Genomic DNA, 16,021 nt, shown 5'->3' with positions numbered 1-16,021 from the left:
CATGAAAATCTAACTGCACAACCCATCTTCCCTACTGTAAACAACACTAAGAGAATCTCAAATAACTATGTCAGGACGAGCTTTTGATTTATTGCTTTTTATAACCTCTAAGGCAGCAGCAGAATCTGAACAGATGATAACCCTAATATGGTTGAGAGTCTTCTATCCACCATAAAGCCCAGAGAATTGCTAATAATTCTGTTGCAAAGACAGAAACACTATCTGAAACCCAGTGACCAATCTTAACTCCAAGTTGAGACACATACATTCCGAATCCTGCCCTATTGCTCTCTGGGTCCACTGAGCCATCAGTAAAAATCTTCAGATAAGATCCCCATTTATTATTTAAATATTCATTTGTGATCAACTCTGATGAAATTGCACTGCTTCCTTGAAGCTGAAAAAGGAGGAATAGGTCTACTTCTGGTTCTGGAAAGAGCCAAAAAGGGACGAGTGGCAGACAAATTTGGCCAACTATGTCTTCCTCAGTCAGTTTCAATTTCACAGCCCAGTTATTACCCAAATCTAAAAATGGGTATCTTTTAATTTTACCTTGGCGCTCCGACTTCGCCTGCAAAAGACACTTTGATGGACAGCTGTGGTTGAACCAAAACTGAGTCCTCAGATCCGTATCTCAGAGCAGCCTGGAGTAGACCCAAGGCCTCACTTATCAGTTCATCATATTATTGGGCACAGAGCACAGCAGCTAGGGCAGTCTTCATAGCCTCAGCACCATGAAGATGAACATTGCAGAGAACAAGTGAAATTGGCTTTCTGACACCGTGTCTTTTCAGTCTATCTGGGCCGGTGTTTGAATGTACCCAATGATGGAACGGCAAAAGGCTCTGTGCCTTGGAAAGAGGAATGAAGATTGCAGACAGCAAGTGAAATTGGCCCCCACCTCCGATGTGGACCAGCATTTAAATTGTCTAAACAACGAATTGTACCTTGTACTGGGACCCAGCTGCAGCAAAAGACTCCGGGCCTAGACCACGCTGCCCAATGAATCAATCCAGGCCCAGATTCTGTCTTCCAGCCTGAAGCCACTCTCAAGCTCTTCAGGTCAGCTTGGCTTCCAGAGCAATCCAACCTTGCACCCAGGCCAGTTGAATGAGCATCGGAACTTCTCTGCCTGAGCCCCAACTTCTTTTGGAACCCAGAGCGATCCAACCTCACACCTAGGCCATCTGTATGGGCATCTTAACTCCATCTGCAACACCCCATGAACTTGGCTCATCCCACGAACTTGTCTCACCATTGCTCGTTTCTTCACTGTTTGTGGCAATAATTTAATACAGTTTACAACAGTAAAAATTTTTTAGTGGATTTCTTATCTTTTTGACTACCAGAAGCTGATGCACACATTCGGTAGAGCCATCTTAACTGGAAGTTTTATATTAGGGAAAGAAGGTGAAAGCGAGTTCATCTATATTTAAAGTCTTGTATCTAAGTGACAATTCCTGAAATACTACTTTAAATTTACTTCCATCTATCACAATAGGTACAGTGAATGCAGTTTCACTGGCTCTCCATTCGGCCTTGGATCATCTGAACAATAGCAATACCTAAGTCAGGCTGCTGTTTATTGATTACAACTCAGCACTCAACACCATCATACCCTCTGTACTAATCAACAAGCTTCAAAACCTGGGCCTCGTACCTCCCTCTGCAACTGGATTCTTGACTTCCACATTGGAAGAACAGAGTCAGTGCAGATCAGAAATGCCATCTCCTCTTTGCTGACAATTAACACTGGTGTACCTCAAGGATGTGTGCTTGGCCCACTGCTCTATACCCAGGACTGTGTGGTTAGTCACAGCTCAAACACAATCTATAAATTTGTCTATGACACAAATATCACTGGTAGAATTTCATATGGTGACAAGGTGTACAGGAGTGAGATTGATCAGCTGGTTGAGTGTCAGTAAGACCAAAGAACTGATTGTGGACTTCATGAAGGGGAAGTTGAGGAAACGCACATCAGTCCTTATCAAGGGATCAGCAGTGGAAAGGGTGAGCAGTTTCAATTTCCTGGGTGTCAACATATCTAAAGATCTATGCTGGGCCCAACATATTGATGCAATTACAAAGAAGCACAACAGCACCATATTCCATTAGAAGTCACCAAAAACTCACGCATATCAGACATCCCACCCTGCAAAAACTCATTTCAGGGAGGTAGCACCCCCGCACGCCCCCCCCCCCCCCCACAACCCCATATCCCCCAAGCAAGTCTACAAGGAGTTTGGCCTCATCACGTAGGATATCAATAGCGTAGCTCCTTGGCAGCTAGCCAGCTAGTTTAAAGCAGGGGTCCCCAACCTTTTTTGCACCGCGGACCGGTTTAATATTGACATTGTTCTTGCAGACCGGCCGACCCGGGGGAGGGGGGGGGTGGGTGTTAAACACAAGCGGAATATAGGTGATAAGTCAACTATAGGTCACTTGTAAGCGGCTAATACACTCAATTTCATTTCTAAAGGGGCTTATCTAACGAATTTAATATTAAACACACAGCGCATATTTTCCTCGCATGAATGCAGTGATAAGACAATTATAACAGTGGTCCCTAACCTTCGGGCTGCGAAGAATGCAGCAGTACAGCGGTGGCCGGAACACACTCAGCACATCTTTAAGAAAAAAGCCGAAATAAACAAGCTAATTAATTACGTGCCGGGCAGCACCTAATTAATTAGGTTATTTATTTTGGCTTTTTTCTTAAAGATGTGCTGGGTGCGTTCTGGCTACCACTGTACCGCTGCATTTTTCGTGGTCTGGAAGTTTGAGACCACTGATAAGTCACTTATAAGTCAATAGCATCATAACATTTTAAGTAACATTTGGATATTAAACACACAGCACATATTTTCCTCGTATGAACATATAAAATCATTGCAACACACCAATATCGCTGAATCAGTGGGAGCCCTGGGCTTGTTTTCCTGCAACAAGGCGGTGCCATCGAGGGGTGATGGGAGACAGTGATACTCGAAGGGGGTTCCTTATGTCCAGTCTATTCTGCAATTTAGTTTTCGTTGCATTCATTGCAGAAAACTTCGCTTTGCAGAAATATGTTGGAAATGGAAGCAATGTTTTCAGTGCTTTTGTGGCTATCTCAGGATATTCAGCCTTGACTTTGATCCAGAATACCAGCAGAGATGTTATGTCAAACATACTTTTCAGCCCACCGTCACTTGCAAGCTCGAGGAGTTGATCTTTTTCCTGCGCTGACATGGATGATTCACCGGGGACATTCACAAATGGGTCACGGACTCATTCCTTTGCACGTCTTGGGTTACTGATGACCTCGCGTGCGTTAAAATTCAACAGTGCATGACAGGGAATGAGGAAAGGTGCAGCTGACTCATATCGCCAAATCATATTGCTTCTTCGCGGCCCGGTGGTTGGGGACCACTCTTAGCATGAAGGATTCTTGCTCTCCCTCTCCCTCTAAAAAAAATTTATTTCCGGGATATTGTATATAATTTCCAGGCGTCAGGGAGCCACTATCGATATGTGGGGGACTCCCGGAACTTCCGGGAGAGGTGGGATGTCTGGCATATTTCTAGAGATGTACCGTGGAGAGCATTCTAATTAGTTGCATCACTGTCTGGTATGGGAGGGTAGGGTGGGGGTGAGAGGCTACTGCACAGGACCAGAAAAAGCTGCAGAATGTTGCAAACTCAGCCAGCGCCATCATAGGCACTCGTCTCCCCAGCATCGAAGACATCTTCAAAAGGCGATAACTTAAAAAGGCAGCATCTATCATTAAGAACTTCCATCACCCAGGACATGCCCTCTTCTCATTGCCTTCATCAAGGAGAAGATATAGGAACCGGAAGACACGTGGCAGTGGAGAAGAACAGATTCTTCTCCACTGCCATCAGATTTCTGAATGTAAACTACCTCACTATTTTTCTTTTTTTTTTTGCTTTCTTTTTGCACTACTTATTTAGGTAATTCAAGTTCATTAAATCTACTGGTCTCTATTATTTCAATTTCCACTGAATTCAGGAATTTGAAGTGTTTGTTTCAGTCTAGCCTATCAAACACAGATGTAAAATTTCAATATTGATGGAAAAAGCTTTTGAAAAACAAGCTATGGAAGCTCAACAGATATAGTCCAAGGCACTGTGAAGATTCCAATTCTTATAACATTTTCAGTATTCTTTTATGATGAATGACCCAAAACAGAAACATTTAAATTACAGCGCAGATTTTTAAAATACTACATAGCACAAGAGGTCATATGCAGGATCATTAGAGCCTGCCAGCTACAATATTTGAGGACAATCCTGAACCTACACTGTACAGAATTCTACCCACAAAAAGATCTTTTGGAAACTCTTGAGTTCCAATCTTCTCATTTTACACAACTCCAACATGGTTTCCAGATAAACAACACTTAGCTTGTATCATTTAACATAATAACTCATGGCTTGCAAAATGCTGCAAGCAAGTTTCTTGTTGCACCTGTGCATATATGTACTTGTGCATATGACAATACACTCAACTTTGACTTTGCTTTTCTGTACTTTGAGGACAACTAAATATAAATTAATCATTTTGTAGCAGCATCAACTTTCAATCCACCAGCATTACCCTGAGCTCTCAATCTCCTGTCACTTTAACTCTCCTACCCAATCACTTCTCTATCCTCATCCTCCTACTGTTTCAATAAAGTTCAGTATAAGGATGAGGAATAGCACATCAGCAGAATGCCTAAACAGATCACTTGATGCAAGTCTCTATTCTTTATAATATAAGCTTAATAGTTGTTTGTCTTTTCTCGCAAGTATATGCTGAACAAACTTATCAGCTTGTAAGAGTGGCAAATTTCAACAGAAATTTGATTATCCAAAAACATATTCAAATGAATCACAAAATACCAAGTAAAAGTAGAAATAGTGTTTTATACTGAGAGCTGGCCTGAAGAATGTGCCCTTCAAGCAAGTCATGTGAAAGAAACTTGAATGAGTGATTAAGTAACCTAATGCCCAAGTTAGATTTCTTTTTGCTTTGTTTATATTGTTTGAGCCCTCCTCCCCTGAAGTTTACAAGCTGCATTTTCTAAAGATCACTCTGAAGTCGCATTCTTCTAGTGATTGTTATTTACTGTTAGACAAAGAGGATTACTGGATGTTATCATAGAATGGAAAGATAAAGTAACTTCTTTTAAAATATAAAAATAAGATATTTATGATACTTAATTATGAAAAAGTAAATCCAAGATGATCTACTCTGCACTTGTCTGAATCTGTTACGAACTTGTCTTAATATTCGTGAATCTACACACTATTAATCATGAGAGTGATTGTACCTGTTGTCTGTTGCTTTGGCAGGCAGAACTCAAATGCTTAAACCATAGCATTGCATTCTCTCTATTACCAGCTTGGAATTTGTAAGAATTCCCTGAAAATGAAGATGAGAGGGGGGAGAGGGGGGAAAATGATAGAGTAATGTTATTCTATTCTGACACAGTACTGAATTCAATTTCAACAGGTTTTCTTTTGCAACAGGAAAACTGATTATACCATTAAGAATTGGAAAGAACTTGAGCAATTATAAATGCATAAAAACATTTCATTTGCCAGTACTCAGTTATGTAGGGACATTGAAACCGATATGAAGTGAGATGAAAATAGATCTTTTTCCACCCATTACTCACCCTTTTCAGAGTCTGTAAGCTGGAAAACATCTGGATGCTCTGGATCATCAGCCATCATTACCATCCAACCCACAACAGAAACACTCTTACTCAAACTTGATTTGAACTGAATAACAGAAAAGTTAGAAACATTAATAAGACTAGGATGATGGGATAAGCAGGGAAGGTGTATTGTTTAACAGCTTATTACTGTAAAAATTAAAACAATGCAAATTTTTTGAATTAAAGAAACACAATTTTTTGTACAAAGAAGGCTGGATTAATGGTTTCTTACAGCACCAGTCCATCTTGAATAAAAAAAAATGAACTTGCAGAAAAACATCTCAAGGTATTTCAAAAAGAGAAATGGATATTGATTCATAGTGACTGACGGCTGATTGAAGAGATGATTATGAAGAAAGTTTTACAAATACATGATAAAAGACTAAATATGCAAATATTAAAATTAATTGTTTAAATAAGAGGAACTCAGAATTTCTTTTCTATTTGTTTTCTTCCAGATCTATGTGTACTGGCAAGGCCAATATTTATTCCCCAGACTTAATGGTCTTCAAACTGAGTGAGCATTTCAGAGGGTATTTAAGAGCATTCACACTTGTGGATCTGGAAACACATAAAGGACAGACTGGATAGGGACATCATATTTCCTCCAATGAAGCGGTTAAGTGTAAAAGTTTTTTTGTGACAAACTAGTAGTTTTTTGTCTTTATGATTATGACTTTTTTAAGTAATTAGAGATTATTTGCAGAATTTAAATTCTAGATTATGTGTATAATTTAAATTCCAGAGCCACCGAAAATTGAACCTGGTTCTCTGGATTGTTCATACAGCCTTTCCATTTACCAGTCTGGTAATTTAGCCATTATACAGCCATTGGACTCAGAATAGTAATAAACAAGTTGACTAGATCTCGTGTATGACATGAACAGGGTGACATATAAGGTATGCTGACAATACAAAGATAGGCAATCAATTGCATTATAAGGATGGAAGATGAAGATAGCAGTGGCAAAGAAGCTAGTAAAAGATACCATTAAGCAAAGAGGGAAATATGCATATAAACTATAAAATAGAAAAAAGTGAAGTTATTCAATTTCTTAAAATGGCAAGAAAATTATAAAAGTTGGCATACAGCAAGTTATTTTGCAGGCATTGTAAACAATTAGTTAAAAATAGCATTGAGTCATTGTTGTAATGGGATGCATTTAGTAAAAAAGAAATTTGTGCCCCCTTTGGACAGTACTTTAGTGGCACTGTCAGGTGTATGCATCCAGTTTTGGTCTCCATATTTAGAGGCTGGTCGTGCAATGTAAGCTCTCTGGACTGATTTCTAGGATGATGTGAATGACCCATAAATAGAGATTGTTGAAGACAATCAATTATTCGTTGATGCTTATATGAATGACAGCTGATATGAATGAAAAAAGATCTTGAGAGGAACTGGCAAGGTAGATGCTGAGAATGCATGGAGTGGCTACACCAGCAGATTTAAACTCAGAGTAAGTCACCTATTAGGTCTCAGATGAAGAAAAAATTCTTCACTTGCAGAATAATAGAATACCATAACTATATATAAATTGATATTCATGTCATATATTCAAGAGTAGCAGGACTTTCACTAGCCCGCTCAAGGACATCAATTTTCTTCATTTGAAGCCACTCCATGGTTGCTCTGGCAGTGTGCATTGGGTTGTTGTGCTGCTGAAGGATCAATCTCCTCCCCCATTTAAGCTTTCTAGCAGAGGCTAACAGGTTTTTATCCAGGATCTCTCTGTCTTTAGCAGCATTCATCTTCCCATCAATCCTGACCAGATTTCCAGTCCCTGCTTCTGAAAAGCATCCCCAAAGCATGATGCAGGCATAACCATACTTTACAGTAGGGTTGGTGTTACCTGGCAGATGCACATAATTAGATTTACACCACATGAACTGTTTAGTGATAAGGCCAAAAGGCTTCATTTTCATCTCATTCGACCACAAGATCTTCTTCCACATCTTTGCAGTAATTTCTAAGTGATGCTTTGCAAAGTCTTTACAGGTAAGGATATGCTTTTGTTTTAGCCAGGGCTTTATTCTTGCCACTCTTTCTTAAATACCCTTTTGTACCAGGCCTTAGAGATTGTGGAACCATGAACTTCATCTCCAGTTGCAGCCACTGACTTTTGTACCTCACTCTGAGTGACTGTTGGTATGACAGCAACCTCTCTTACAAATGCTATTCTTCTCCAGCAACTAAGGCTGCTCTTACCCCATCCTCCATCACCTTACCAGGGATAGGGTTCCTCTTGTCCTCACCTGCCACCCCACCAACCTCTGTTTCCAGCACATAATTCTCCAGAACTTCTGCCATCTCCAGTGGGATCCCACCACCAAGCTCAAGTTCCCCTCCCCTCACACTTTCTGCTTTCACAGGGATCACTCCCTACGCGACTCCCTTGTCCATTCGTCACTCCCCACTAATCTCCCTCCTGGCATTTATACTTATGAGCAGAACAAGTGCTACACCAGCCCCTACAGCTTCTCCCTCACTGCCATTCAGGGCTCCAAACAGTCCTTCCAGGTGAGGTGACACTTCACCTGTGAGTCTGTTGAGGCCATATACTGTCGTGATGAGGCCACACACAAGTTGCAGGAACAACACGTTATATTCCATCTGGGTAGCCTCCAACCTGCTGGCATGAGCATCAATTTCTCAAACTCCCAGTAATGGCCCCCACCTTCCCTCTCACCATTCTCCATCCCCTTTTCCCTCTCTCACCTGCCCATCACCTTCCTCTGGTGCTCCTCCAGCCTTTTCTTTCTTCCATAGCCTTCTGTCCTCTCCTGTCGGACTCCCCCTTCTCCAGCCCAGTATCTCTTTCACCAATCAACTTCCCAGCTCTATACTTCATCCTTCCCCTTCCTGGTTTCACCTACCACCTTGTGTTTTCCTCTCCTCTTCCCACTTTAAAATCTACTTCTCAGCTTAATTTCTCCAGTCCTGTCGAAGAGTCTCTGCCCAAAATGTCGATTGTACTTTGTTCGATAGATGCTGCCTGAGCTGATGAGTTCCTCCAGCATTTTGTGTGTGTTGAATAAATTGGGTGAGTTGGTAACTGTTGACCAGAAAGAACTAGTCTACAAATCAATGAAATCAAATGAATCGCGGACAGTGGAAGTAGACACCAGTTGTCTTTGCTCTTGCCATGTGCTTGGGGGTGGAGGCTGCCATTTTATGAAGATGCTGCATTCTCTACTTTGTGAGTTAGTTGCTTGGCTTGATTAGTGTTTTAAGGACAACACAATGATGCCTCAGGTAATCTGCTGAACTAGGGATAATTTCCAAATAAGAAGTTACTTGTGAGATGTTCTTTAGTTGGATATAACATGCAGTTTTTTGACTGTTAGAGTCTGAATCTGGTCTGCGTGATTCAAGCTGGTTGCTGATTGAGAACAAAGAGCCATAAATTAGCACCTTTCACTTGATGGGAAGAGGGCACTAAACGGATGCTGGCTTGGAGCAGAGCCAATAAAAAGGTGTTAAATGTCAGCCATATGACTCACAGCCAATGACATTGGAACGTAACGTTTGAATTGGTAAGGAATAATATAAAAGCAGGTGCTTCAAGTGTGCTGGTGGCGGTGACTGTAGGACACCAACTATCATGGATGTGAGGTGCCACACGGACACGTGGAGATTCGAAACGAGATGACGGAACATGTGGCCAGCAGCAGAAACTGCTTTTAACCTGATATTATACTTTCTGTTCTTTGACTGTTCATTGGAGGTCAGGAAAACTTAGTAGGTGTGCACACAGGTGTTCGGTATGCAAGTTCATGTGTTCTTCCATTGAGACATTAAATTGGTAAATACAGATTCTTTCTGTGCTCACTGATCATTATTACAAGGGGTGATTCTTGTAACAGTCACGTAATGCAGTTTATTGCACCTGATGAAAGTTAGCATAGTAACTACAAATGGGATGAATCTTTTACAGCATCACAATTTTGGTTTTTAATTTTTATAAAATTTTTGACAGGATTTGGAATTTTTCTTTTGATTTGACAAGATGCATAATGGTTTGTCAATTAGCTCAAAATTCCTACTTCAATATATTTTAAATTTAGAAAATGAGACAGTAAAATGTGAAAATAGTTGTGGGGGCTGAATAGTTTTTCGAAGTACTCTATCATGCGAGAAAGCCCACCTCAGAGGCATCAAGGTTGCATTCTCAAATATGTATATATTATTAACTCATATATGTATATATTATCATTCTCATAATCCAGCCCCTTTTAGAAAATTAGTCAACACTTTTCCAGAAGTATGAAACCAAAAGAGAGCCATACATGAGGATCTTACGAGAAAGGAAAATAGGTTAAATCGGAAGTAACTCTTTTTATAAACAAGTATTTTAAAATCTCAGTTGCTATAGTTCAACAGGTGTCATCTTCATTTCACATAAGGCACTCAGCCCCTGAAGAATCTTATCCATTTGCAGAGAATGGAAAATATCAAATACTACAACTGTTCCTTTAAAGAAGCAATCTTCAAAACCCAAGTAAACGCTGTAACCTCCTCACCAGTGCTGATCCGCCAGTTTGGCTTGTCAGCTAACTGTACTAACAGCCACGTGACTCAGTGGTGAGCAGGCCACCTTTCTAAACAACATACATCTATGGTCGGCCTGATTTGGGGTTCAACCAAACATGAACGTTGGGAATTCCAATTAAAGGCAACTTGATTGAGCAAATGCTGTGTAAGTACTGCCCATAGATAATTATCGGTCAAAAAGAAATAGTACACCAGTTTAAAATTATAAAGAAGGTATATTTGCCAATTTCAGCTTTATCAAATAGTTAATACAAAAAGAAGAAAATTAAATGGTTCATTACAATTAAACCAGTCTAAATGTGCACATAAACGTTGGAGCTCATGTCTGTAGTAGTTGGCTATACCACTTTACTCATGGCGCTGAATTCTCATCACCAATCACAGGCAGAACTTCCCTTTTTGGACTCCCTTCTCTTGCATTAAGGTCTTTCCTTCAGATATGATCATCCAGGTGTCTTCCCTGATCCGCTCCCCTCTGCATTTTCCGTGAAAAGATCACAAACCTGACTACTCTCTATCAGAAATCTCTGTTTGACCAGCTCTCTCAAGAATCTTCTCTCCACCCCACCATCCTGATTCGCTGACACATTTCTAAGTTGAATAACATGGGTCCTTATCTTTAGTCAAAACGAAAACTACCAGCTGGACACACTGCTTTTACAGAAAACTGCTAAGGTAAAATACCTCACAGCATAACAGTAAAAATCTTAACTAGGGCATTAAACTCTTGCCCGCCACCAAAAATCGTCAAGTCCTCATGACTTTGGAACGTATTAAACCATTATTAATAACACAGTATTCAAAAGACTTCTGTGATTTCAGGCCCCCCCCCCCAATCTACTTGTAAATGGCAGTAACATATTTCACTATTGGGATGGACACAACACTCTGTTTCCCTGGTACATCATATGCCAGCCTACCTGGGGGTTTCCCGACTGTGTGAGACCTTCTTATCTCATCGTCATCTTCTTTAGCCTCAGGCACTTATTGTGACTGTTCCTTTTTACTTGGGGTGCTCCCCCCGCCCTTGTCTATTGCTCGTACCTTCTGATGACTCGGGTCCCTGGCCACCTGACTGAACTCAGTTTCATCCCCAATTATATTGGAGCCCAGTTTCTCCTCACTGTCTATTATCATGTCTGATTATCCACTGGTAGTCCTCTCCATTACCTCCAAGTCAAGGCTGGGAACTTCAGTAATCTCTTCATCAGTTCTTGGGACGTTTGCGTAAGGTAAAGCATACCATACTGCCATCTCCTCATCCTCCGAGTCTGCACAGTACTCAATGGTTGGTGCCTTTTCAGGTCTTTCCACTGACATAACACTGTTGTCAGCTGGTTACCCTTCTGTTCTCCTCCTTCTGTGTAGAGTTCTCTTACTTGGTGTAAGTTCCATGTACTTCCTGGCCTAGGGGTAGAAGTTGATTCTGATGGAGGATTTTGACAGTACCATTCCTATCCCCTGGCTTCATCTGTAAAACTGGCACATTTGGCATCTGACTCTCCACTATATAAGGCATAGACACCCAGCAGTTGGCCAACTTATGCTTCCCTGGTAGCACAAATTTCTTATTAAAGCTCGGTCTCGGCATCAGTTGAGAGGACCTAATCTTTTGATCATATCTCCTCTTGTTTCCTTGGTTTTACTTGGTAGTAGAAACTGCTGTCAGCTCATAAGCTTTTGCAGTTCTTTCCTCATGTCAGAAACATACTTGAGATACGTCTTCTGTGGCAAATCCTCACTGCTGGCTCCAAAACAAAGATCTAGAGGTAATCTCGCGTTGCACCCAAACATCAAATAATATGGTGTGTAGCCAGTAGCTTCATTCTGTGTACAGATGTAGCAGTGTACCAAATGTCCAATATGCTGACTCCACTTGTTCTCTTTGTTGGCATCCAGGGTTCCAAGCATGTCTAGCAATGTGCAGTCGAACCTTTAAGGCTGAGGATCACCCTGAGGGTGATATGGCATGGTCCTTGACCTCATCCCCAAGCATGCCCAGTAACTCAAGTATGAGCTTACTTTCAAAATCTCTTCCCTGATCACTGTGTATCCTTCTTGGGAGGCCATAATGAATAAAATACTTCTCCCATAACACCTTGGGAATTGTGAATGCTCTCTGATCCTTTGTGGCGAAGGCTTGAACATATCTGGTGCAGTGATCAGTGATGACCAAGACATTTACAGCATTGCTAGAATCAGGCTCTGTGGAGAGGGAATCCATAAAAACTAAATCAAGTGGTCCCATACTCTGTAAGCGAGATAATGGAGCCACTCTCATAGGCAGTGCCTTCCTCTGGATTCGCAACTTAACAGTACTCTTCAACCTCAGACTTCATTTGGGGCCTATAGAACCAATTTTGGACCAATTCATAGGGTCTTGTCAAACTGCTAAAATAAAATACCTCACAGCATGGTAGTGGAAGTTTTAACCAGGACATTACGCTCTGAAAGTGGTGCAGACTCTTAGAGCCACCTAAGTCATAACATTGTTTAGCATCCATGTACTGATGCTACCCATTACCACGGAGTCACACAGAACAGAAACTAACCCTTCAGCTCACAATGTCTTTCCTGCTCAGCTAAACAATTTTCATTTGCCAGTATCAAACTTCTATCTTGCTATGCCTCATCTATTTAAATGCCATTATTGTATCTGATTCCAACCACTGATATCAACCACTCGTTGTGTATAAAAATTACTCCACAGATCCTTTTTAAAATTCCTTCCTATCATGTTAAGTCTATGTCCTTTCATTTTAATCTTAATACTCCTACATCGGAAAAAAGATTTCTACTATCCATTCTATTTATGCCTCTCATAATCTTATATATTTCCATCAGATCTCACCTCAGCCTCCTTCATTTCTCAACATATCCAATCTCTCCTTATAACTAAAGCCCTCCAATCCAAGAAACATACTGGTTAATCTTCTCTGCACTCCCTTCAAAATAATCATATCTTAATAATCATATCCCAGTTTGGCAAAAGAATAAATCAAGGAAGGTAGTGCACCCGTGGCTGACAAGGGAAATTAGGGATAGTATCAATTCCAAAGAAGAAGCATACAAATTAGCCAGAAAAAGTGGCTCACCTGAGGACTGAGAGAAATTCAGAGTTCAGCAGAGGAGGACAAAGGGCTTAATTAGGAAGGGGAAAAAAGATTATGAGAGAAAACTGGCAGGGAACATAAAAACTGACTGTAAAAGCTTTTATAGATATGTGAAAAGAAAAAGATTGGTTAAGACAAATGTAGGTCCCCTACAGACAGAAACAGGTGAATTGATTATGGGGAGCAAGGACATGGCAGACCAATTGAATAATTACTTTGGTTCTGTCTTCACTAAGGAGGACATAAATAATCTTCCGGAAATAGTAGAGGACAGAGGGTCCAGTGAGATGGAGGAACTGAGCGAAATACATGTTAGTAGGGAAGTGGTGTTAGGTAAATTGAAGGGATTAAAGGCAGATAAACCCCCAGGGCCGGATAGTCTGCATCCCAGAGTGCTTAAGGAAGTAGCCCAAGAAATAGTGGATGCATTAGTGATAATTTTTCAAAACTCTTTAGATTCTGGACTAGTTCCTGAGGATTGGAGGGTGGCTAATGTAGCCCCACATTTTAAAAAAGGAGGGAGAGAGAAACTAGGGATTTATAGACCGGTTAGCCTAACATCGGTGGTGGGGAAACTACTAGAGTCAGTTATCAAAGATGTGATAACAGCACATTTGGAAAGCCGTGAAATCATCGGACAAAGTCAGCATGGATTTGTGAAAGGAAAATCATGTCTGACGAATCTCATAGAATTTTTTGAGGATGTAACTAGTAGAGTGGATAGGGGAGAACCAGTGGATGTGGTATATTTGGATTTTCAAAAGGCTTTTGACAAGGTCCCACACAGGAGATTAGTGTGCAAACTTAAAGAACACGGTATTGGGGGTAAGGTATTGATGTGGATAGAGAATTGGTTGGCAGACAGGAAGCAAAGAGTGGGAATAAACGGGACCTTTTCAGAATGGCAGGCAGTGACTAGTGGGGTACCGCAAGGCTCAGTGCTGGGACCCCAGTTGTTTACAATATATATTAATGACTTGGATGAGGGAATTAAATGCAGCATCTCCAAGTTGGCGGATGACACGAAGCTGGGCGGCAGTGTTAGCTGTGAGGAGGATGCTAAGAGGATGCAGGGTGACTTGGATAGGTTAGGTGAGTGGGCAAATTCATGGCAGATGCAGTTTAATGTGGATAAATATGAAGTTATCCACTTTGGTGGCAAAAACAGGAAAACGTTATCTGAATGGTGGCCGATTAGGAAAAGGGGAGGTGCAACGAGACCTGGGTGTCATTATACACCAGTCATTGAAAGTGGGCATGCAGGTAGAGCAGGCAGTGAAAAAGGCGAATGGTATGCTGGCATTTATAGCAAGAGGATTCGAGTACAGGAGCAGGGAGGTTCTACTGCAGTTGTACAAGGCCTTGGTGAGACCACACCTGGAGTATTGTGTGCAGTTTTGGTCCCCTAATCTGAGGAAAGACATCCTTGCCATACAGGGAGTACAAAGAAGGTTCACCAGATTGATTCCTGGGATGGCAGGACTTTCATATGATGAAAGACTGGATGAACTATACTCGTTGGAATTTAGAAGATTGAGGGGGGATCTGATTGAAACGTATAAAATCCTAAAGGGATTGGACAGGCTAGATGCAGGAAGATTGTTCTTGATATTGGGGAAGTCCAGAATGAGGGGTCACAGTTTGAGGATAAAGGGGAAGCCTTTTAGTACCGAGATCAGGAAAAACTTCTTCACACAGAGAGTGGTGAATCTGTGGAATTCTCTGCCACAGGAAACAGTTGAGGCCAGTTCATTGGCTATATTTAAGAGGGAGTTAGATATGGCCCTTGTGGCTAAAGGGATCGGGGGTATGGAGGGAAGGCTGGTACAGGGTTCTGAGTCGGATGACCAGCCACGATCATACTGAATGGCGGTGCAGGCTCGAAGGGCCGAATGGCCTACTCCTGCACCTATTTTCTATGTTTTCTTTCAATGTGACAAACGTAACTCCACATAATATTTCTAACCAGTGTTTTGTAAAACCACAAGTAACATCCTAACTCTCATATTCTGTTCTGTGACTTCTGAAAGGAAGCATGCTATTTTCCTTCTTCACTATCCTATTGACTTTGGCTGTTTCTTTCAGGGAACTATGGTTTTGAACCTCCAGGTCTCTCTGTTCATCAACATTCATTAGTGCCCTACCATTTACAGCATATGTCCTACATCTATCTGACTTCCCAAAATGCGTCATCTCACACTCATCAGGACCAAACTCCATTTGCTAACGCTCCATTTAACTTTTCTTCTGATCTATATTCTGCTGTAGTATCAGACAGGTTTCCTTGCTATCCACAACCAGTAACTGTTGTGTAATCTGCAAAATTATTGATCGTTCCTCCAACATTCGCATCCAAGTTATTAATGTATAGTGCAAACAGCAACAATCCTAGCACTAGTCACCACTGTAGGCCACTTGTTGCAGACTTCCAATCAACAAAACACCTTTCCATTACTACCTTCCTCCTCCTATTACCAAGCTAATTTTGAACTCAATATGGCAGCTTGCCTTGAATTCCAAGGGCCTTAAATTTCTGGACCAGCCTACTGTGTAGGACCTTGTCAAGTACAAATCCTTAAGTGTGATGAAGATGCCTGCTACAATCAGTTTAACACTGCATGATAATCAGGGTCCTATGAGCCAAGT

General features: G+C 41.2%; 1 protein-coding gene across 5 annotated transcripts in view; it reads right to left on the bottom strand.

The window, feature by feature from the left end:
* Positions 1 to 16,021, bottom strand: part of ralgps2 (Ral GEF with PH domain and SH3 binding motif 2) — a 567,568-nt gene that overhangs the window by 18,435 nt on the left and 533,112 nt on the right. For all 5 annotated transcript variants that reach the window (XM_072274320.1, XM_072274319.1, XM_072274317.1 and 2 more), the window contains 2 exons: positions 5,669 to 5,774; positions 5,321 to 5,412 (listed from right to left, as the gene is read on the bottom strand). In XM_072274320.1, coding sequence (XP_072130421.1) covers positions 5,321 to 5,412; positions 5,669 to 5,774 — 198 coding nt within the window. The remainder of the gene's footprint in view (positions 1 to 5,320; positions 5,413 to 5,668; positions 5,775 to 16,021) is intronic.

The sequence above is a fragment of the Mobula birostris genome, chromosome 12 (genome assembly GCF_030028105.1).
Source record: "Mobula birostris isolate sMobBir1 chromosome 12, sMobBir1.hap1, whole genome shotgun sequence".
In the NCBI taxonomy this organism is placed as follows: domain Eukaryota; kingdom Metazoa; phylum Chordata; class Chondrichthyes; order Myliobatiformes; family Myliobatidae; genus Mobula; species Mobula birostris.
The sequence above is the reverse complement of the archived record's forward strand: the minus strand, read 5'-3'. Positions and strand labels throughout refer to the sequence as shown.